Genomic DNA, 24,710 nt, shown 5'->3' with positions numbered 1-24,710 from the left:
CAGGGCCGTCAGGCAGTGAGGGTTCCAGGCCACGTGAGAGCGAGGACTCCAGGCTCCAGTGTGGGTGGAGAGGAGCTGGCAGAGCTTGTTTGTCGGCGTGGAAGTGGGTGAAAGCGAGAAATCAGTGCAGAGGGGCCTGGGTGGATTGTCGTAGTCACTGACCCCTTAGGAAGGTCTGGGGGAAAGCAGGTTTGCAGGGAGAGAAGTACAGAAGTGAGGAATAATCGTGTTTGGGGCGGATTCCATTGCAATCATTACAATACCGAAGGAGGATTTGTAGGGTGTGATTTTAGAGCAACTGAACTCTTCCCCTCACTGTCCATTTAAACCTGTTCTGTTGGGGTTGGTTCTTCCCCTGCCCTGGGCATTCTCAGACAGTAAAAAGCCTCTGGTTATGAAGACAGTCTGTTCAGTAACTAACACGGTCAGTCTCGTATGACATAACGACCAATGCTTCAATCTTCATTTAAGGTCTCCCTCCCCCCATTTGAGGCTGCTGAAGCCGGAGCTACAAGAAAGAAGAGGGAGGTAGATGTCTTCTCTCTTTCCCTTCTTCTTCTCCTATTCCTTACCCATCTTTCTTGCCACTGTGATTTCTGATATCTGCAGAGTCCACAGTGGGAGGGAGGAAAGAGAAGTAATGGGTGGGCAGGAAAGTTCTTACCTATTAATTTTATGACTCTCTATTTCAGTGTAAGGCATTCTCTGGGCTTGGCAGGGGTTTGAAGCTATGGTTTTTCTCATGGGGCACATCCAAGTAATCTTCCTATTGCTCGGAATTTCTTGCCGGATTTCTTTTCCAGCTGTTTGCTTAGGACTGTCTCTGGCTCTAAGTATCTGATGGAACTGCCACTACTTCATTGTTCACTTAGGAACATAGCCTCTATCACCTAAAGAGATACCGAGACTAAAATGAGATCCATTTCAGTATCTTTGTAGATGCCCATCCTACACCCAAGAGGAGATATACAGTAGGCAGGTGGAGGCACAGGTCTGGAGTTCAGGGGAGACTGGGGGTGGAGATAGGTTTTTGAGAGTCATCCTCATATAGATGCTACGTGAAATCATGCAATCACCTGGGGGTGAGTGTCAAAGAGAAGAGGACCAAGGGCTAGTCCTGCGGAATGCCAAGATTTAGAGGTTGGGGCAAGGAGGCAGAGCTGGTGAAGGAACATGCATGGGGTGAGAGGCTGGTATGAAAGGAAGCAAAGCAGAAGTGTGTGCTGCTGCAGAGGCCAGTAGAGAAAGAGTTTCAGAAAAGAGGGCACGCTCAGCCACGTGGCAATGCTGCTGAGAGGGAGGTAAAATGAGGACTGGGAGATATAGGCGTAACTGCTGATTTTCATCAGAGAGTTTACGTGGAGCAGCTGAAATGAAAGCTGATTAGAGTGGGTTCAGGAGAGAATTGGGGTGAGGATGTGGAGACAGAATAAGCAATGCTTTTGTGGGCTTTTGTTATAAAGTGGCTGGAGAAGGTAAGGCAAGGGAATGTTTTTATCAGCGATATTGGTATGATAACATGTATGTTTCCTGATGGGAATGCTCCCATAGAGAGGGAGATTTGATGATGCTGGAGAGACAGGCGGCAGAATAGAAGGGCAGAGTCCGTCCACAGGTGAGGAGGTAGCACCCTGGACTCAGGTGGACAAGACACTCTATCCATTGTATGAAGAGGGAGGGCGGAGTACATGGACATAGTTCAAACTAGCTCAGTGGATTTTGCAAAAGAGTATTGTTTCCTTCTATTTACTCATCTTCTCAATGAAGTGAGATCATCAGCTGATAAGCATAGAATAGAGATTTTTTAGAGGTTTGAAGAGCAAAGGGAAGAAAGGAACCTAGTATTTTCTGAATCACAACAATCCAAGTGGAAATTAGTACTCCAAACATGTTGACATCTGAAAGCTGAGACCACTGGAGTTCCCTCAGATCACATCACACATCAGTGATCTGCCCATCTATGTGACCACATCCCTGAATGTCAGTGCTTCTGACTCCAGACAGCCTGAGGAAAGGCTGAGGCAGGAGGCCTAGGTGGAGACCCTGCCTGAGAGATGAGTCACTGGGCTCTGGCAGGACAGGCTTCAGGGGGATCAGCCCAGCTTAGCTGGGGAACGCTTTCTGCTCTTGCAAGCCCCTCATCCCCATACCACACTCAACTCTTCCGTTTTGTCACCTTCAAAAGGTTTCAGCAACCAAGGAGCACGCACTCTGATCCTTGATTGGTGAAAGGATACGCAAAATCAGGCTGCTTCAGAGGAAATCATGTGCTCGCAGGAATCAGGGTGAAGGCCAAGGAAGGCAGTCAAGAATTGTCCTGTCTCTAAAAAAAAGCATCTGCAACAAACTTCCTTTAATTTTTGAGTCCAGTGTCTGTGATAATTAAGAAATGGCAATACCATGTATTTTCCCCGGAAGTTAAGAAATATTGCTGAATGAACCAATAAAAATAATTACAGCTCCCTTACTAAGTGTCCATCTTTGTTTATTTGGTTTGTGCCTAAACTAAGGTATGGTCCCTTTGGTCATGCACCCTTCATAGCCACAGCCACATATCCTCCTGAGGTTTTTTCAACATTAGAAAATTTAAAAATTCATTTGGAGTTGGCCAAGTGAGGTGACTCACACCCATAATCCCAGCACTTTGGGGAGGCTGAGGCATGTTGCCCAGGCTGATCTTGAATTCCTGGGCTCAAGTGATCCACCCGCCTCAGCCTCCATCCAAACACCTGACTTGAGGTCAGGAGTTCGAGACCAACCTGACCAACATGGCAAAACCCTGTCTCCACTAAAAATATGAAAATTTGCCAGGTGTGATGGCACACACCTGTAATCCCAGCTACCTGGGAGGCTGAGGCATGAGAATTGCTTGAACTCTGGAGGTGGAGGCTGTAGTGAGCCGAGATTGCGCCACTGCACTCCAGCTTGGGTAACAGGGCAAGACTCCATCTCAAAAAAAAAAAAAAAAAAAAAAAAATTCATGTAGGGTATAATTACTTGCTTGCTGATTCTAAACATTGCCTTCTGGCTTTTGTTGAATTTGAATCTTTGTCACAGGAAGACACAGTAGGACACAGAGCATAGAAGAGTGGAATTCTGTTTTCCTTAGGCAAAGGGACACCATAGTAACCTTTTTAAAAGACTTGGGGGAGTCTGATTTCTTCAGTTCTGTCTGTTCCCCACATACATATAATTCCAAGATCCCCCTCTTTCCTAGTCAGTGCCCTAGATTTCGCATAAAAGACTGGCAGCAGTGTTAATCCAACTGGAGTTGCAATTCAGCAACCTACAGGATCAATTTATGAACTTGAGGGTCACAGATGGAATAAGATTTATTAAAAATGGTGGCCCTATATTTTAATGCCTTTCACATTCTGGCATCTGAGTTTCATATTGTCTTGCTTTAAATTATCCATTTTTCTCTTATTCCATATTCCTCATCCTCTTTATTCTACCATGACAGTTATCTAGTCTCCCAATGTCTCACCCCCAAACAACATATGGTTCTAAGTGAAACTAGATTTTCTTTCTTTCTTTCTTTTTGAAACAGGGTCTCTGTTGCCCGGGCTGGAGTGCAGTGGCATGATCATGGCTCACTGCAGCCTGGACCTCCCAGGCTCAAGCACTTCTCCGCCTTTCAGCCTCCCGAGTAGCTGGGACTACAGGTGCACACCATCACGCTTGGCTCCTTTTTTGTATTTTTTGTAGAGATGAGGTTTCACCATGTGGCCCAGGCTGATCTTGAACTCCTGGGCTTAGGCGATCTACCGACCTCAGCCTCCCAAAGTGCTGGGATTACAAGCGTGAGCCACTACACCTGGCTGAAAACTAGATTTTAAAAACTTTATACTGTGAACAATTTCAGAGAAGTATAGAAAAAATAGTGATAATTGTAAAATGAATCCTTATGTATCTGACATCCAGCTTCAATACTGATTACCTCATGGCCAGTCTTGCTTTGTGGATATGCATACCTACTTCTCAACTCTAACTGGATGACTTTGAAGCAAATCCCAGATACAGTATCACAAATATAGTTGCTCATTCCACATGGTGAAGAGAAGACACCTTTCCTTTCCCTGCACTTTGACATGAATACCAATTCCAAATACCTCACATTTCCTCTGAAGCCTTGTACTATTTCTGTATTGAGATCATTTGTGTTGTAAGTAACAAGCTAACCAGAGCTAACATAAGCACAAATGGAATCCATTGGTCCCTGGTGGTCTAGTGGCTGGGATTAAAAAGAAAAAAAAAAAAAAAAAGAATTCATTGGAAGAGTGCCAAAGCATCTTACAGAACCCTGAGAAAACATTGAATTCCACAGGAAGGGCAGGAACCTTGCACTGGCCTCTGAGCAGCAGTCATCTCAGACCCTCCTAGGCTGTTGTCATGAACATGACTCTCGCACCTTTCCAAGCCTCTGTTTTGGCTAGAAGTCTGTAATCCTAGAAGAAAGCCAGGAGAATCTGATCCTAGACTTGGGTCAGGTGTGCACTCCTTGACCAATTAGTCACAGAGAAGAACAGGAAGGTGCTCCATCGAGCCAGGTGAAGTGGCTCACGCCTGTAATCCCAGCACTTTGGGAGGCCGTGGCGGGTGGATCACCTGAGGTTAGAAGTTCAAGACCAGCCTGACCAAAATGGCGAAACCCCATCTCTACTAAAAATACAAAAATTAGCTGGGCATGGTAGTGGGGGCACCTGTAATCCCAGCTACTCAGAAAAGCTGAGGTGGGAGAATCGCTTGAACCCAGGACGGGGAGGTTGCAATGAGCCAAGATTGCGCCACTGCACTGCAGCCTGGGCAGTAGAGCAAGAGACTCCATCTCAAAAGCAAACAAACAAACAAAAGTCTACCTCTGTGAGTGGAATCAGGGATTTGCCAGAGAGATGGGACCACGCAGGCATTTCTAATCCACCATGTGGAGCAAGGAGGCCAGGAATCACTGAAGAAAGCTGAGCCCGAAAAGGCAGACAGGAATCTTACACGTCATGCTAAAGGGTTTGGAATTTATGGGGAGACCCTGAAGGATTTTATAATACTCTACAGTTTTTGGCATTTTTTCCCTTTTATATTACCTCATCAGTCAAAACAGACTTCTAGAAATCACACCAGCATTAAAGGGATATTGTTACTTCACCTTGACTTTATATAGAAGGAGAAAAGTTTCGGTAAATCAATTCTGTTCCATGAATCAGTCATTAATGCCTTCTCCATAGCCATTCCTCTGTTCAAGTAAGTAAGTTTAGAAATTCTCTTAAGTTTTCTTTATAAAAGGCAGCCTAAATCTATTTCACACTTTTAAAATAAAAATCTAGGTGCAAGTTTGTTCTTATGGTTAAGATTAACGTACACCTCACAAACATTGGGACTTTTGTTTTCTGAGACAAGGTCTTGTTCTGTCTCCCAGCTGGAGTGCAGTGATACAAGCACGGCTCACCTCAGCCTCAACCTCCCAGACTCAAGCAATCCTCCCTGCTCAGCTTTCTGAGTAGCTGGCACTACAGGTGCCCACCACCATGCCCAGCTAATTTTTAGACATTCTGTAGAGACAAGGTCCCATTGTGTTGCCCAGGCTGGTCTTGAACACCTGGTCTCAAGCAATCCTCCTACCTTGGCCTCCCAAAGGGCTGGGATTACATGCATGAGCCACCATGACTGGCCTAGACTTTTTGATTTAAAGAGACTCTGGATAGAAATGCTTTTCTCTGTTACAGTTATAAATGACTAAAAACACTAGCCATGCCAAAATGGCAACCAGAGGCCAACTGCAAAGCTTCAAAAGGTTTGATGCTCTCCTGGTAGACAAGTCTTCAGTCTCTTAAATGTTTTTTTAATATGTTGACATTGAAATTTCATTTTGTGTAGATGTCGGGATTATGTTTCATTCATTTATTTATTCATCATTCACTTAGTAAGTATCTAAGTGCCTGTTTTTCCCAGGTGCTCTGCCCGGTTCTGGGGATATAATGATGAGCCAACATAGGCCCTCTGTCTTAAAGTTAGTAGGAGAAACAGTGACAAAAGATTTTAATACTATGAGATTAACTTAGTTGTGGTATGTAGAAAGAGACTCAGAGCCTGCAGCAAGAGCCTAGGTTAAGACTCAGTGAAGCACTACCTATTGAAAGGAGAATCTTTCAAATCCTTAACAGTTATTTCCACCATGTAAAAAAGGTGACATTGCCAGGGAACATGAAGTAAAGAGACAAATGCTCAGGTAAGCTTTTAAATCATATGAGATTGAAATAATTTGATTCAGTAAACCAGGGAAACTTTTATTTTCAAATGAAGTAAGGAAGCTAGGTAGAAATTAAAAATCCTATTTTGAATCACCTTTTGCTTATACTTAATGCAGTTTAAGCCATCAGTGTATTCTACTTTTCTGCGTATGTCTATTCAACAGGAATTTTCTGTTTGCCTGCTATTTGGGTCAGTCATAGATGGTCCCAATGTTGTTATGAGAAAGATGTAAAGATGAGATAGATTCAGCTCCTTTTCTCGAGAAGATTATACCATATAAGGAACTAATTTGCTGAATGGTCCCTCAGTTAGCCTGACTAGAATCTCTAAATCATGGTCTACACAGCAGTAAACGAGGAACTTTGGCCCCTCAAGTATCAATGAATGCTAACTGGGGCACCTGGATTCCTATCTCCACCTGGCAGTAATGAGGTGGTAACCTCATTAACCCTATTCGATTGGTGTTGGAGAAAGCCAGCTAAAACAAAGTTTCAAGTCCAGAGCCTCATAAACTGAAAATGTTCAGACTTCAATAAAAAATAGTCATACCAAGAACCAGGAAGATCTTTAACTGAATGAAAAAGACAATCAATAGACACCAACACTGAGATGACAAAGATGTTAGAATAAGCCCAAAAAGACTTTTAAAGTTGCTATGAGAAAAATGCTTCAATGAGCAAATATGACTACACTTGAAGCAAATGAAAAAATAAAAATCCTGAGCAAATAGGAGATAGAAAGAACCAAATGAAAATTGTAGACCTGAAAATTACAATCGCCAAAATAAAAAGCTCAGCAGGTTAAGCTCAACAGTAGAATGGAGAAGATGGAGGAAAAAATCAGTGAGCTGGAAGACAGAACAATAAAAATTACCAAATCTGAAAAAATGAGAAAATAGACTGGGGGTGGAGGAAAGAACAGAGGCTTAAGGGCTGTGGGGGCTATAATAATATTCATATCATCAGAATCCCAGGACGAGAGAAACAGGCAGGACTAAAAAAAATACTTGAAGAAACATTGGCTGAAAACAGTAATCCTTGTTAATATCCTGTATCTTGATGTAGCTATGTCAAATCTTGGTTGTGATAATGTACCATACCTGAAACTACTAACAACAATTCCTAGATATCATTAAATATGTAGTCAGAGTTTTGGTATTTTCCTGATTGGCCCACGTGTTTTGAAGTCGGTTTCTTCACATCAGAATCCAAACCAGGCCCACCTGTGGCACCTTCACCCTTCAGTGGGAGTAAGAAGCCGGACGCGTCACTTAAAACCATTCCTCTTACGCTGTCGCCCTCAATCTTACAGGTAAATAGCAAATTCTCTTTCGTATTAATGTACAGGCCTCGATAAAAGTCCAGAAGGGCGGCGGGGGCTTCGACGGTTGAAGGCCCGCGTGCCCGTCGGGGCCGCGAGGGAAGGGCGCCCCCGAGACAGCCGTGGAGGGAGGGCGAGGGCCAGGCGCTGGGTGTCATCACTGCGTTTCCGTTTGCTGTGAAATCAAATGGCGCCCTTCCCTTTCCCGGGACGTCGGCGTCACCTTCCAGCTGGCGTCGGGGCAGCACTCCGGGGCTGGCGTGGCGCATGCGCCCCGACGCGCGGGCTCGCGGGCTCCTTTCTCCGTTGCCGTTCCAGGACGCGGCCGCGGGGGAGCCCCACGGGCACAGAGCCGCGGGGCCTGCGACCACTCCCGGGGCTGGCCTGAGGTGGGGCCCAGGGAGGCCTGCGGGCCTGGGGGTCTCAGAGCCCAGGGAGGGCCGTGGCAGGGCCAGGGCGGCGCGGCCCAGGGGAAGGGCCCGCTTTGGCCCAAGGACGACACGGGAGCGGGTAGCCGGGCCTGTTGAAGCGCCCAGGGCGCCGAGGATCCCGGTTTGTTGGGTGACTCGGCCCAGCTAGAAAGGGGCCGAGCGGGATTCGAACACTCCCTGAGCCCACAGGCCTAGCTCTCAACAGTAACCGTCGTCCTCAGCCTCAGTTTACCTTTTCTTCCCTCAGGGATTCCGTCCATGGCTGCCACCAAAACTTGGATTTATGGTGAACATTTCAGGCCAGAAAAGTTAAGAGAATGGCCGGAGCCCGAGTCCGTTTCTTTAATGGAGGTGAGAGAACGTGGCGTTTTGAGACGTCATTTTGGCGATGGGACCCCTCGAGTCTGGGAACTGTTTATCTTAATCTCGCTTCTGTTCTCAGGATTGGGACAGTGCCCGGTTTAAAGCAGGCGTTGAAGGGGAGTGTTCTGGGCTCAGATTTGGCCGAGAGTGTGGCCAAGAGTGTTCCCAGTCGCCAGCCTGGGGACTGATGCACCGACGGGGGCAGGCGGGTGGGTGAAGGCAGCAACCCCAGCTCCCCGGCAGGAAAAGCCAGGTCTGGGCTTGCCAGTCAATTCTGCTTTAGGATCTGGTAATGATTTTCTCATAAAATTTCATTATTTTGTATCATCCTATGATTTGCCTCGCCGTGAAAAACTCTTGGAAATTTCCTTTGTTTTTCCCCTTTTGCCCTAGTGGCGGTCGGAGTAGTGAGAGGCTTAATTTTTCTGTGTGTGTGCGCACAGAAAGCCGTGGATTTCAGAAGTGCTGCCGCAAATCATGACCTTTTCCTTATATTTCCTGACAAAATCACAAAGAGGAGCCATCAAAGACAAAAACTGTTTAATTTCTTTAAACAGAAAAAGATTATTTGACAATCTGACTCAAGAGTGTACATAACATTTGCTAACAGTCTTACTAGGATGTTCTTTAAGAAGGTGACTTCCCAAGATGCTTGTCAACGTGTTTCTGCTTCTCCAAATAAATAAATAGACTGATTCTAAATTTATATTGTAGTGTCAGGATACATGTTTAATTGTTTTACATACTTTTTTCAGTTACCATCTTCTTTTTAATTAAAAAAATATTTTAGAGACAGGTTCTTGCTCTGTAGCCCAGGCTGGGGTGCAGTGGCCCAATCATAGCTCACTGTAACCTCAAACTTCTGGACTCCAGTAATCCTCCTGCCTGGGCCTTCAAAGCACTAGGATTACAGGCGTGAGCCACCCTGCCTGGCCTGTCATCTTAAAATAAGTCTGAGAAGGCTTTAAAGCAAGATCCTCTTCATATTACAAAGAGCTTTATTTTAGAGAAGACCTGGGTAGCTGTTTGAATGTCATTTTAGGTCTCATGTGAAGCTATTACATATATGGGTAAAAACAACTTTCCTTTTTGAGATTTCTCTTATTCACAGATTTGGTATTTGAGTTTGGGGTTAAGTTTGTTGTGATGCATTCAGTGTGGCAGAACAGAAAGAAGAATCAGAAATTGAATAACAGTTCTAAGAACCTTTATCATTTTTCATCAATAATTTTTAATGTAATAGTTTATCTCTTCCAGATACTGGATTTTTATTGCCTTTTCATTTGTTCACACTTAGTCCTGTAAGAATAAAAGCTAGAGATTAGTTCATAGTGATCCAACTGAAAAAGCCCTAAAGTGGTGATTAAAATGCGTCAGCTTTACCCAAACTCATAATGGAAACAGCAAGTCCCTAGATGTGGATGATATTGGTTGGAGGCCATGAGCTCCCACTAATTAGCTCTGAGACTCTGGACTAGTTGAACTAAAGGGAATTTTCTGTGGTTTTTGACTTATGAAGAGATCTAGCAAAAGGCAGAAAACTTCAAGGGCTCTTTAAAACACACCTACTGGCTGGGTGGGGTGGCTAACACCTATAATCTCAGTACTTTGGGAGGCCGAAGTGGGTGGATCACTTGAGGTCAGGAGTTCGAGAGCAACCTGGCCAACATGGTGAAACTCCGTCTCTACTAAAAAATACAAAAATTAGCCAAGTGTGGTGTCACATGCCTGTAATCCCAGCTACTTGGGAGGCTGAGGCAGGAGAATCACTTGAACCCGGGGGGCTGAAGTTGTAGTGAGCCAAGATTGTACCACTGCCCTCCAGCCTGGGTGACAGAGCCAGACTTTGTCTCAAAAAGCAAACAAAAAACACCTACCGAATGCCTGAAAAGAGGATTCCTTTAGTAAGCTTTTTAGTGCTTTAAAACATAATTTAATAATATACTATCAGGGATTTGTTTTAAAATAGTCTGGGTGGGGGGCTGAAAAATGAGATTTATTAGATGACATAAGATTGACTCAGAATTAATCACTCTTGAACCTGGTTGATGGGTTCATGGAGAATGGGTTTAGAAATTTTCCATGTATTTATGTTACACAGTAAGCCTCAAGATTTACGCTAAACTATTGGGTAAAGTACACTGAGTTTCGTCATTGTAGTTTGTTTCTTCAGGATTTACAGCCTAATATCCAATTCTGTAATTTTAGGTATTAGCTAGAGAAGACATTGATGAAGCAGTACGTGCAATATTATTTAGAGAAAATTCTGTTGTGAAGGTAAGAGTTGGCTCCACGCTGCATTCTAAGTGTGTTTTAGGGGAGCAAGAGTGTGCAGAACGACATGGCCAAGAGTCATGTCACCATGATCCAAGAGACTCATTTTGCAGGGGGAATGAGGATCCTGTAATTTACTCGTTTGTACTACATGGATCTGAGGTCATGCCCCCTTCTTGCAGGATGACTAAGAGGTCCCTAATCCCACTTGGATCTGTCCTGAAGGGATCTGAGAAACTGTCCTAATTGCTCCTTCTCTTCGTCCTGGTACTGAATAGAAACTCTTTCCTACTCACACTTGCCTCTTTCTCATGTGTTCCCACGTTGCAGTGGGGATATAGAAAACCACTAGAAACAAAATAAGCTTTTAAGGGTTATGACCAGTCAGTAACTGATAGTCACTACGAAATTAGCTTAAGGGACATATAATTTCAATGAGAGAGATGGAGTTATAATAATACTTTGGGAGGCTGAAGCAAGAACATTGCTTGAAACCAGGAGTTTGAGAGTTTGAGACCAGCCTGGGCAACATAGTGAGGCCCCGTCACTACAAAAAATTTAAAAATTAGCCAGGCATGGTGGCATGCACTGTAGTCCCAGCTACTCAGGAGGCTGAGGCAGGAGGATCGCTTGAGCCCAGGAGGTTGGGGCTGTAGTGAACTGTGACTATGCCACTATACTCTAGCCTGGGCGACAGAGTGAGACCTTATCTTTTAAACGGACAAAAAAGAATAAGGCTTTGACATTTGAATTGCGAGTTACAATTTATAAAGAAAGTGCACATAAATTCCCATTTAAGCATCCGAAGAGATAGATGGGATTACCTCTCTTTCACAGGCCAGAGAGAGGTGTCACAGTCTAGTGTGCTTTCTACTCTACCAATTTTGTCACAGACTTTCCTGATGGTGAAGGCTAGACACAGGATGGGTGACCAGGGAATGCTTGGAAATCCTGAAAAAGAAACAAGAGTTTCATGAGTTAGGAATAACTTAATCTGATTCATGAGTTAGATGTGGTTTAATCTGAAGGCACAGTTGTGGTTTAGAAGTTTATGTGAGTTCTTCTCTCTGTTCCCAGCTTCTCTTACTGTACTTTATTCCGTGCTTCAGTTCTCTTATACTGGGGCTTTGCAACCCAAATGTGGCTGAGAGCTTAGTAGTGGGAACAGATGTTTTTTTCCCCTTTACTCAAATGACAATAAGTGAAACATTTCTTTATAATTTATTTTCCTTGTTTGTATCACTTCACTAGAGATTGGATACGTATTTTCAGCATCTGGATACTTTTAAGGAAAGAAGAAAAGAGATGTTACATAAAAAATGGGTTGAAAACGTTGCAGAGCCTCTTCAGCAGAGAATTATGGAAAAAGTAATTTCACATAAAGGGCTTAAAAAAATGAAACAAGAGAATGTTGAATATTATTTACAGCACAGACATAAAATGGTACTGATGTTTTATTTTTCAAATAAAGTATAATTTGAAGAGTTAGTCTAACAGTTTCACTGGTTATACAAATAGTCTCCAGCTTATTTTTGTATTTAAGATGAGTTCATTGAATTGTGATACACATACTGCATTCTTAAGCCTGAGGTCGGAGGGGATAGGCGTGTTGACTTGGAACTAGATTTGTCAGGAATGATTTTATGTAGATGTTAATGGAGTTACTGTGGCTTAAATCATAAGGACATTTATCATTTACTTCACAAGACATTGAGAGGTAGGTGGTCTCGTGTTAGGTTCTGACAGCATAACAATGTCAGGTTTTTTCCTATTCTGCTATCCTTAGTATTTTCAGTTTATCCCTATCATTCTCACATTTGCCTGATGGTTGCTTATAGCTGCAGACATTAGGTCTTCATTCAGGGCAGGAAGAAGGAGGGGTAAGGAATGGTACCAGGGGCCTCTTCTCTTACACTACTCCTTTGCAGGAAGCAAAAAGAGTCCCCAGAGGCCCCTAGTCCGCTTTCCCTTAGGTCTGTTTGGCCAGGACTGGGTCATGAGGCAAATCCTAGCCATAAGCAGGGCCTGGAAAGCCACTGTGGCTTTCTCATCTCTCTAGTAGGAAGTGGACAAAGGAGAATGCTATTGCATGGCTGAGTTAGCCAACCAGTAGGTGTTAGGACTAACAGTTTCTATACTCTGTTCTACAGTTTGGCTTTACAAAACAACAAAATTTGGTTTCTTAATTTGAAGATTTTTTTGATTTTGAGGTCAGGACTCTCTTTCAGAATTTAGGTCTATCTATTTGCAGTACCAAATACAAATCTGTTAACTTCAAGTGTGCACTACTGGATCTTTCTTTCTTACCTCCACATATCTAGTAGATATCTAGAGTAGTGGCTGGGTGCAGTGGGTCACCCCTGTAATCCCAGCACTTTGAGAGGCTGAGGTGGATGGATTGCTTGAGTCCAGGAGTTTGAGTCCAGCCTGGGCAACATGGCAAAAACCCGTTTGTACCAAAAAAACAAAAAAAGCCAGGTGTGGTTCTGTGCACTTGTAGTCCCAGCTACTTGGGAGGTTGAGGTGGAAGGATCACTTGAGCCTGGGAGGCAGAGGTTGCAGTGAGCCATGATCGTGGCACTGCACTCCAGCCTGGGTGACAGAGTGAGACCCTAGAGTAGGTTAGCTGAAATATTAGAACATTTACGTATATTTACTGAGCACAGTTTCTGAATATTTACCTTAAATACGTTTTCCTACACACTCTTAAGGGGCAGAGCTCAAGATTGAATCCAGATCTCCAAAGTGCAGAGTCTTATATTTGTGTCCAGAAATGTGATTTCATGGGTATAGGGAGGAAGATCTTAGAAATGGCATGTGTCGAAGTCCAAGTGATTTTAAATGTCAGTAAAGTCATTGTAAATCAACTGTATGAGCTGGGTTCCCAGAAAACAAAAGCTGTCAGGCAAGAGAGGCTGTGCTTAAGAGTGGGAAGCATCAGCGTCTTGGTCCATCCTGTCCTTATCCTGTCATTCCTGATGTCACACTGTTGAAGGGACACTCATCAGTTGCAAAACCTTTAGAAAAGAGTTGAGTCTTGACACCACTTTATAGGAAGAAAACTGGAAAGAGGTGGGGTATTTGGCCCAAGGAAAAGACGACACGAGTGGGAATGAACCTTTTAAGTATTTTAAAGGCAGACATTAGCCAATGAATTAGATGTATAGAACTTATAGAACTAGTGTCTGTACCTGCAAGTTACAAGGCAGATTTAAACTCAACCTAAGGGTAGACTTTCTTGAGGTTAAAATTACCAAAAAAAGTACTTGCCTCATGGAGCAGAAAGTTCTCAAAGGCCCATGGATGACTTCAGACTAAAGCTAGATGATTACTTCTCCCAGAAGGTAGTGGAGTCTCACTGCAGTCTAAATTACTTCAGCATTTTCTTCCAACCCTTTGAAGCTATGCTTTTATATAAAAATGAAATACAGTATTTGACTTTTATAATATGAATCTCGCAAAACAGTTTGTATCTAGTGATTTTTCCCTTAAGTATATTTTATATCTGAAGGAAATTATATGTGAAGACCGTTATAATCCTGAAGTATACAATCCCTTTTTAAATTTTTTGAATTTTTCTTTGAGATGGAGTTTCGCTCTTGTTGCCCAGGCTGGAGTACAATAGTGTGATCTTGGCTCACTGCAACTTCCGCCTCCGGGGTTCAGGCAGTTCTCCTGCCTTAGCCTGCCAAGTAGCTGGGATTACAGGCATGTACCACCACGCCTGGCTAATTGTTTGTATTTTTAGTAGAGAAGGGTTTTCGTCATGTTGGTCAGGCTGGTCTTGAGCTCCTGGCCTCAAGTGATCCACCTGCCTTGGCTTCCCAAAGTGCTGGGATCACAGGTGTGAGCCCCTGTGCCCGGCCTACAATCCTTTTATATGAAGAAAAACCAGATTATAAAAGGGTAGAGCAGGTTTCTTTGGTTTTTTATTCTTAGGAGCTCTGGAGTTGGGGGAAACCTAGTCATTTTAGAAGTCTTATAGTTATTCTCTATTTAAAAAAGTCTACAAAAGCATTTCCTTTGAGTTTTAGAGTAGTTTAGACTCCTGTGGAATTTACACTGTGCACAAGGCACGGATATGTGTGATCACTTGTTCATTCATTTATTCACATTCAGCAAACTTGAAGCACAAGAAGGAGAGAGGTGTGGACAGCTTGTGCAGTGGAGTGCGGCGAGTGTCACAGAAGTCAGCACAGGGATTATGGGATTTGGGAGGGAACACTCCTTTCTACCCGAGATACAGGAGGAATTTCAGCACAGGCTGCCCGTGAGAGCTCATACTTGAGGTTGTAATGAGTCTTCAGATTTTTAAACCGCCAATACAGGAGTTAAAATTGAGAAATGTAGGTTTCAGTTTTTCGCTCCCGTGCAGCAGAAGTAGCTACCTGATATGACTATTACTTTTTAAAAGATATGTAAGGCTCTGAAGGTGGAAGCGGTTTCTTTTGCTTCTGCCAGAGAACCAAGCCAGGTCAGTCATATGAAGATGAACAGATTCTTTTGGTTCTGGGTAGAATGTCACCATCTGGGGTGCTGGAGGCAGTACATGTTATGCTGCCTGGTTTGTTCAGTAATTGCTTACGTAGCACTTCAGTCCAGCACTGGGATGAGTGCTGTGGGGGAAATGGAGGGGAAAAATAGTCCCTCTGTCTAAGGCTTATCAGGAGCGGGGAGAAAAAATACTTCTGTATGTCCCTACCCTTTGACACAAACTCATAGCTCTGGTCACCTGACCCTCTGTTCTCACAGGCCCTTACAGACCAGTCGTCAGCTTCCCTAGGAGACATGCGTCCTCCCAGCCTGGGTTAGGAGCAGTGCCCCTGCTCCTACAGGATCCTGAGCTGGCCCCTCTCAGGACTAGATTGTCAGTATTGATGACTAGGCTGTTCTAGACTAGGAGATCTTTGAAGACAGGATCTAGCCTGGATGTGGCACACAATGGCAACACAAATATTTACTGGCTGATGCAATGACACAGTAGAGCACTTAACAGAAGTGCATCTCTCCTATCTGGGCGGCCCTCCCTCCCTCCCTCAGTTCAGCCATTTAAGGCTCAGTGCGACATCCTCATCTGAGGTGATGCCCTTCCACTGCTGTGTAGATTGGCACATTCCTGGGCCTTTCTTCTCAGCTGCTTTGGTGTACAGTAAGGGCATACTTGCATGCTTAGGTCAGACTTTATTTATTTAAATTTCAACGTTTAGATTCGGGGGTATACATGTAGGTTTGTTATATGGGTATATTGCATACTGCTGAGGTTGGGGTGCGATTGAATCTGTCACCCTGGTAGTAAGCAGAGTCCCGAATAGGTCATTTTTCAACCCTTGCCCCCTCCTGCCCTTCCCACTCTTGTAGTCCTCAGGGTCTATTGTTCCCATCTTTATGTGGAACACGTTTTAAAAGCTTAATACAGACTGCACTCTGGTCCTCAAAGAGTCTCATTTTTCTTGTAGGTTACAGTCCCACCATTTGTTGATCCTCTGTTTCAAAGACAGCAAGAGGTGGATGAAGAGAAGAGAACTGGTCTTCAATGTGAGACAGGTGCTTTGTGATCACTGGGCCTCATTTTTTTGAGACTGCTATTTGTCCAGTGACTTCTCACTCCAACAGCAACTGGAGTTCTTGAAGAGTGTTGATTTTGATTTTTTATCTTCCTGTAGGAAAACGACATTCCATCAAAGAATTGAAGGAAATAGAGAAGGCCAGGCTGCATGCCAGCTCACCCTACTTCACTTTCACTTCACACCGTGTGATTCCAAAAGAGTGGCATAAAGCCTCCGCAAGAGCCAGGAGTAAAACTTACAAATACAGGTACAGATGAGCAGAACAAATATTTGTTTAACTTGCAACTTCCTTTATTTCCTACTGAAGCTCTTGTAACTGTCACACTTTTGTCTTTTAGTAGTTTATAGTTTTATTGTTACTATCATCACATTTGTATTATGAAATATATGTAGAGGACAGAATAAAACATAAACAGCTTAACAAGTCCCTGAGTCAGTCCTGTGGAATCACCAGCCATTTCAAGAAAGGGATCCTGCCCCCTCCCAAGACAGTCTCCTCCCTGCCCCAGAGCTCTCTTCACTTTATAAGTGTTCACTTCCTTGCTCTCCCTGTGGTGTTATCAACTAACTTTGTGTCCTTAAACAATATAGTTTATCTTGCATATTTTTGAATTTCATATAAACAGAACCTGAAAGTATTTATTCTTTTATGACTGACTATTTAAAAAACATCTCTATTAAAATATAATTTACAGGCTGGGCACGGTGGCTCACGCCTGTAATCCCAGCACTTTGGGAGGCCGAGGCGGGCGGATCACCTGAGGTCAGGAGTTTGAGACTAGCCTGGCCAACATGGTGAAACCCCATCTCTACTAAAAATACAAAAATTAGCTGGGTGTCGTGGCAGATGTCTGTAATCCCAGCTACTCGGGAGACTGAGGCAGGAGAATCACTTGAACTCGGGAGGCAGAAGTTGCCGTGAGTCGAGATCACGCCACTGCACTCCAGCCTGGGCAAAAGAGTGAGACGCCATCAAAAAAAAAAAGATGCAACTTACATACCATAAAATTCATCTGTTGGGGGTTTGTACATGTGTAGTTCATTGTGTGACTGCTTTTACTCACCATTAAGTTTTTCAGATTCCTTTCTGTTGTTCATATAGCTCCAGCGTGTTAACTTCTATTTTCAGAGTGTATTCTGTTGTATTTGACTATGCCATCATTTAGGCAATCCACTGTTGTGGACATTTGGGTTGTTGCCACATTTTGGCTATTATGAACGATCCAGTTTGGTATTTTGGTTCCCACAATCCACATTTATTATTTAGTTAGTTAGTTTTGAGTCGGAGTCTCACTCTGTTGTCCAGGCTGGAGTGCAGTGATGCAATCGCAGCTCACTGCAACCCCCGCCTCCTGGGTTCAAGCAGTTCTCTGCCTCCGCCTCCCAAGTAGCTGGGATTACAAGTGGCCGCCACCATGCCCAGCTAATTTTTGTATTTTTAGTAGAGACGGGATTTCACCATCTTGGCCAAGCTGGTCTTGAACTCCTGATCTTGTGATCCGCCCGCCTCGGCCTCCCAAAATGCTGGGATTACAGGCGTGAGTCACCGTGCCTGGCCCACAATCCACATTTCTTAGAATATATACCCCAGAGTGGAGTTTGTTGAGTTGTGGGATAATATTAAACTGTTTTGCCAAGAGACTGTTTCAGTTTACACCCCCATCAGCATGGGGGAGAAATACTGTTGCTTCTCATTCTCCTTTACCCTTGGTGTATAATATTATCATCTGAGTAAAGCTGGCAGCTATATAACAGCATTTTTCACGTTATCAGTGAAACTGAGCACTTTTCATGTCTTTATTGGCTGTTGGGTTTCTTCATTTGAGAAGCATCTGTTCGAGACTTTTGCCATTTTTTTTTCTGTTGGGATGTTTGGTCTTTCTTACTGATTTTCCTTATATATTCTGGCTATAAACCCTTTTTCAGTTATTTGTGTTATAAATATCTTTTCCTATTTTGTGGGTTGCATTTTTACTCTTCCTAATGGTATTTTTTAATGAATAGATATTCTTAATGTTGATATAGTCAAACCGATTTTTCTTTTCCTTTATAACTAGTGCTTTTTATACATTATTTTAAAATGTCTTTTCCAAAAGCTGTATAGCCTTTTTTTTTTTTTTTCTTTTCTTTTTTTTTTTTTTGAGACGGAGTGTTGCTCTATCGCCAGGCTGGAGTACAGTGGCACGATCTCGGCTCACTGCAACCTCCGCCTCCCGGGTTCAAGTGATTCTCCTGCCTCAGCCTCCTGAGTAGCTGGGACTACAGGCGTGCGCCACCACACCCAGCTGATTTTTGTATCTTTAGTAGAGATGGGGTTTTACCATGTTGGCCAGGATGGTCTCTATCTCTTGACCTCATGATCTGCCCACCTTGGCCTCCCAAAGTGCTGCTTTTATAGTTTTGCTTTTCAAATTTAGGCTTATAATCCAGTTAGAATTGCTTTTTGTATATATTTTATGTGGGACCCAGTTGAATTTTTTCCCTTTAATGACACCCATTTTCCTCAGTACCATTTATTGAAAATATAATTTCCCTGCTGTTCTGCAGCGTAGACTTTTATACAAATTCAGTGCTATTATGTATACTTAATTTCCAGGTTCTCCATCCTTGCCTATTTGTTTACTATAGCTTTTTAATGAGTTTTGATACCTGATAGAACAAATACACCAATATATATTTTATAATTAGCTCAAGTTTCATGTAGACATACACACATGCAAACAAATTCCCAAACAAACAAAAAAGTAATGGCAGAAACCACAATTACTTTTGCACCAACCTAATGCTTGAGATTTCGATTGGGATTGTATTGAATCTGTAGATCAATTTAGGGAGAATTGACATCTTTACAATTTTGAGTCCTCTAATCAATGAACATGGTATCTATCTCTCCATTAATGTGGGTCTTATTTTATGTAAGGGAGTGGTTCTTAATCATATTGATTAAGAAGCTGGCAATGTTTGGAGACATTTCTGGTTGTCAGGGGCGTGGGGTTCTACAGGCATCTGATACGGGACATAGGGCAGGGATGTGGCCAAATATCCTACAACAAAGAATACTCAGCCCCAAATGTCAGTAAGTACTATGGATAAGAAACCATGTCTGAAGGTCTTGTAGATCTTTGTTTAGATTTATTCCTACTTATTCCTATTTTATTATTATATGTAATTTCATTTTCTAGGTAATTGTAATGTATAGAAATAAAAATTATTTCATATATTGAATTTGTATTTGGCAACCTTGCTAAACTTTATTATGAGTTCTGACATTTTATCTATAGAGTCTTTTGGATTTTCTATGTACACAATATTCTTTTTTTGAGATGGAGTCTCGCTCTGTCACCCAGGCTAGAGTACAGTGGCATAATCTTGGTTCCCCGCAACCTCCGCCTCAACCTCCTGAGTAGCTGGGATTACAGATGTGCACCACCACACCTGGATAATTTTTGTATTTTTAGTAGAGATGAGGTTTCACCATGTTGGCCAGGCTGGTCTCGAACTCCTGACCTCAGGTGATCCACCTGCCTTGGCCTCCCAAAGTACTGGGATTACAGGTGTGAGCCACTGCGCCCAGCCCACAATATTATCTTCTAATAAAGAGAATTTTATGTCTTGTTTTCCATTCCTTTTACCTTTTATTTATTTTCCTTACCTTTCAGTACCAGTTAAGATCTCTGGCACAAAGCTGAAGTGGTGAAAATTGGCTTCCTTGTGCTGTTTTTAAAGGGAAAACTTTTGGTGTTTTTTGTGTTTTACATTATTTTTAGATTTCCATTAATAAATTAAGGCATTCATTTTCTTAGTTTGCTATGAGTTTTTTTTTTTTTAGATCATGAATAGATTTTGACATATATTAATTTTTATGCATTTATTGATATTACAATTTTTTCTCCTTTGTTCTGTTAATGTGGACACTTTTATTTTATTTTACTTTTTGAGACGTAGTCTTGCTCTGTTACCCAGGCTGGAGTACAATGGCACGATATTGGCTTACTGCACCCTCTGCCTCTCAGGTTCAAGTGATTCTCCTGCCTCAGCCTCCTGAGTAGCTGGGATTATAGGCGCCCACCACCATGCCTGGCTAATTTTTATATTTTTAGTAGAGAAGGGGTTTCATGTTGGTCAGGCTGGTCTCAAACTCCTGACCTCAAGTGATCCACTCACCTTGGCTTCCCAGAGTGCTGGGGGATTTATAGACGTGAGCCTCTGCGCCCCTTCTGTGGAAAATTACACTGACTCATTTTAAAAATATTTTATTACAAACATTTTCAAATGCTCTGAATGTAGAGAGTGCAACACATTCCTATGTACCTATCACCCAGGTTCAGCAGCCATCAACATTTTGCCGTTCTCTCTCTCTCTCTCTCTCACTTTACCCCACTTTCCCTTTTGTGCTCACACTTTTGTGGGAAAATTCTAGGTCTCAGGTCATGTCATTTATACTCTACTATGTACCTCATGACAAATAACACAGAAATATTGTTTCCCAGTTTTCATAAATGTGCATCTGCTCATGAAAAATCTGTTTGCTTTAAGACATCTTTATTTCCCTTCTTTTTTCAACTTAACTTTATTTTTCATAACAAATTTTATGTTCACAGCAGACTTGAGTGGAAAGTACCTAGAGAGTTCTCATACACCTCCTGTCCCCCAACAAACACAACCTCCCCGACTGTTGACATCCTGCACCACAGTGGCACAAACTACATTATCACCCAAAGTTAATAGTTGATATTAGGGTTCCACTCTTGGCATTGTACATTCTATGCTTTTTGACAAATGTACAATGACATGAATCCATCATTCTGTTCCAGTGTCACACAGAATAGTTTCACTGTCCTAAAAATCATCTCTGCCCATTCATCTCTCCTCCCCACTAACCCCTAGCAACCAGTGATTTTTTATTTTTTTACTTTTACTTTTAATTTTTATTTCTTTATTTTTTACTGTATCCATTGTTTTGCCTTTGACACAATGTAATGTGGTTGGAATCATACAACATTTAGCCTTTTCAGACTTCACCTTCATTCTTAAAGGATGTTTTCGGGATTAAGAATGTTAGGTTGGCAGTTATTTTCTTTCAGCATGTATCTTATTGTCTTTTACTCTTTCAATTGAGAAGTCAGTTACTAGTCTTACTGTTGTTCCTTTGAAGGTAATCTGTCTTTTCCCCGAATGCTTTTATGATTTTCTCATTGTCTTTGATTTTTTTGTAGTTTTACATGATGTTTCTAGATGTGGATTTCTTTTTATTTATCCTACTTGGAATTCATGGGTCTTCTTGAATCTGTAGGTTAATGTTTTTAGTTAGTTCTAGAAAGTTTTCAGTTATTTTTTCTTTGTTACCTCTGCCATATTCTCCTCTCCTTTCTTTTGGGTACTCTAGTTAAACATATTTTAGATTTTCTCACTGATTCCCTCTCTGTCTCTTATCATTTTTGTATATTTTCTATCCTTTTTGTGTTTCCATGTGTGGTTTCAGATATTTTATTATCTCTTTTGTTGTGTCTGTTTGTTGTTAAAGCCATCCATTGAATTACTATTTTCAGTTATTTTATAGATCTAGAATTTCTATTTGATTTGTAAATTTGTTATTTTTAGTGCTAGCATACACGTGCAGGTTGTGCAGGTTTGTTACACAGGTAAATGTGCACCTAGGTGATCAACCCATCACCTAAGTATTAAACCCAGCATGCATTAGCTATTTTTCATAATGCTCTCCCTTCCCCCTCCCCACCCCTCCTTGATTCTTTTTCAAATAGGTTTTGGGGAATGCTGTCTGTACTTGGGGCCTGGAGAGTTCTGTCCTCCATTGAGAAACCAAGTGCATTGCTTGACTTGCCTATTAGGGGGAGGGTGATGTTGAGAACAAGGTTAAATACCCATCTGCCAGGACATCAACCAGACCCGAGGAGAAAAAAATCCACCAAAGATGCTAGAAGCACAGAGGAATCAGTCTCTACACTGGTACTTAATATTGGTGACCTGGTATTTAAAATGCTCCCACAGAGGAAGGCAAGAGTTCGAGATTGTCAACTCATTCCTGAAGGCTCTCCCATCTCTGGAATTGTTTTTAAAGCTGTTTAATGATTTTAAAATTCTTATTTTTGATGGTAAATTTTCTGTTTTTTATTCTCTATTTATTTCAGCAGGACTTTTAGCCTGTGCCGACTTCTATATTCTACACAAACGTGGAAGTCTGTTATACTCTCTCAACATTTTGTTTTCATTCCCCATCCTGAGTTTTGTTGGAATAAACAGTGCTACTTTGTTTCTGCTTCCCCTAGTGATTTTGAAGTTTTATGTATTATTTCTGGTTTTATGGTTCCTTTATCATTTTAACAAACATTTTTATTTAAACAACAGTAATTACACAACCCCCAACCCCCGCAGCAAGACAAAGGCTTCATGTTGCTTTGTTGGCGTCATCTCCCCTGTGGCTCCTCCGCTGGTATTCTTCCTTCAGGCTGGTCTCCTCCAATCCATTTTCTGCCCAGCAGCCAGAGTGGTCTTTTTTAAGTGATCAGCGCTCCTCCACTGGAACCCTTCAGTGCCATTCCCCTTAAGACAAAGCCCAGGCCCTCAACATGGCACATGAGGCACCATCTGGGCCCTACCCCCCTTTCCGGCCTCAGCCCAGAAGTCCTGTCGACCTAAAGAAAAGAAAGATTGATTAACCACAAAAACCTCTGGCTCAAGTCAGCACATTCATAACTCCCTGACCTGCCAGGCTGTTGCCTGCCTTTGCTCCCTCTGTCTGTCACTGGCCATTCCAGTGCAGGCAAGAGGGCAGTCATCACAGGGACACAGAACTCTCCAGCACCCTACTGGCCCTTTCCTCCATCAGCAAGCCCCTTGAGGGCAGGGACTGTGTCTTACTAATCTTGGTGTTCGCAGCACTTAGCTGGAGCATAGTAGATCATGAATAAGTGGTTGTTGAATGAATGAATGGGGGAAGAAAAGAGAAGGCTTATTTCCCTCGATAGGGCTAGGCTTCCTGGGGCAGAAATGATGGCAGCCCTGGCGAAATTCCTCCGGGAAGATACACCCAGAGGATGCCTCGCGTGGCTATTTGATGAAGTAAGAAAAGGACTTGACAGTACGTGGCGAGGTGAGGCAGAGACAGTTTGATTACAAAAGCCAGAGTCTTTCTCAAAGGAAAGGTGAGAGAGGGGCTCCATATGTTAGAGAGCACCGGTATGTCATGGAAGCCAAGCCAGGAAGGGAGCCAGGCTGCTCGGGGGACCGACTGGGAGGCTGGAGCCAGGCTGCCTCTTTGGGGCTATGTGGCACTCAGCATCACTTCTCTTTGTGAACCTGTTCCGTTTCTCTATCTTTGCACACGGGCTTTCTGTGCTTTCCTGTGAGTGCTGGCAAGTGGAGGCGCCGTCCTGCCTGACTTTCTGGTTTAAGCACTCGGAGGCTGCCTGGAAGCCCCTTTGTCCCAACTACAGCAATAGGGATTGAGGCTCTGGACCTGGTGCCTCAGCCATGGCTGGGGAAGGGTCCCCGAGTCACTACCTCCCTAGGAATTGGGCCAGCAGAGATACGGACTGGGCAGGCAAATTGAGGCACAGCCACCAGTGATGGCTGGTCAGTTGTTCCTTCTCAGAAGCGACGATTGAGTTCAATACATTAATCTTCAGAAACTATTTGATGGTACAATTCCATCTGTGCTGAATCGAGACAATTTTTTTTTGCTTTTCTTCACAGTCCTGAAAAGCTCATCTGTGCAGACAAGGAACAGAAAAGAAAAGAGAAAAAGACCACCGACCTAAGTCAGGCTGCGTTTGAAAGGCAGTTCCTTTCCTCAAAACTCAGCCAGAAGAACAAAGTGGGTGAAAGGAAGGGTCTGGTAAGCAGAGGCCTGGGGCGGGGCTGGCATGCAGGGCTTCAAGCAGCACCTACTGGTTCCAGAATGAGCCACCATCACAGCCCTCCCTGTCAGACAAGCACCCAAGGGCGGAGGAGGCATGGCCCAAGGGAGAAATGGCAGGTGGCCTCAGGCTCAGCACTGCAGCTCTGACAAGGCCCCTCAGGCGGGGAAGCCTTGTATGAAGAAATTCAGACAAGTGGTAAATGTGGGACCTGGACCCCACTTCCTGGAGACAGATCCTGTCCTTCCAAGGTGAGGGCCAACCTGGACACAGGGGCTTTTCCCCCTGAGATTTCTTCAGCGCCTTTGCCTGGGCCTTTGCCCTTCTGCCACTTTCCCGCCATTTTCCACTTACTCCATCCAAACTGCACCAAAAATTGTGTTCTCCTTAGTCCACACACAACAGGTGGGAAGTTTTTGAAATGAAATTTATACCAAAAAATTAGGGCAAGATGAGATTTTTTAATATTTAAAAGGTATTTTTATATGTAAGAATTTTCTGAGTACAGATATCTGGAGCTCATGGTTCATTTGACATGGTTTTCAGCTCCTGGTCTATTTCCCCTTTCATTCTCTCTGCCACGCCCCGTACTGAGGCCTGAGGCGCAGGACCCTCCCAGGGAAGGCCTAGGG

At 43.1% G+C, this 24,710-nt stretch overlaps 2 protein-coding genes across 2 annotated transcripts in view; both read left to right on the top strand.

Annotated features, from left to right (window-relative positions):
• FAM228B (family with sequence similarity 228 member B) overlaps positions 1–2,465 on the top strand; it is a 51,367-nt gene extending 48,902 nt beyond the window's left edge. Inside the window, 2 exon segments of the mRNA XM_023229984.2 lie at positions 472–528; positions 2,186–2,465. Of these exon segments, the coding sequence (XP_023085752.1) occupies positions 472–528; positions 2,186–2,222 (94 nt within the window). The 3' untranslated portion in view covers positions 2,223–2,465.
• A 4,984-nt stretch (positions 2,466–7,449) lies between these two features.
• FAM228A (family with sequence similarity 228 member A) lies at positions 7,450–24,123 on the top strand. Its single transcript, XM_023229905.1, is given in 7 exon segments — positions 7,450–7,557; positions 8,245–8,348; positions 10,569–10,637; positions 16,091–16,178; positions 16,298–16,448; positions 23,915–24,094; positions 24,096–24,123. Coding segments are annotated over 6 exon segments (609 nt in total). The 5' UTR covers positions 7,450–7,557; positions 8,245–8,255.
• Positions 24,124–24,710: the final 587 nt, after the last annotated feature.

The sequence above is a fragment of the Piliocolobus tephrosceles genome, chromosome 15, assembly GCF_002776525.5.
Source record: "Piliocolobus tephrosceles isolate RC106 chromosome 15, ASM277652v3, whole genome shotgun sequence".
In the NCBI taxonomy this organism is placed as follows: Eukaryota; Metazoa; Chordata; class Mammalia; order Primates; family Cercopithecidae; genus Piliocolobus; species Piliocolobus tephrosceles.
The sequence above is the reverse complement of the archived record's forward strand: the minus strand, read 5'-3'. Positions and strand labels throughout refer to the sequence as shown.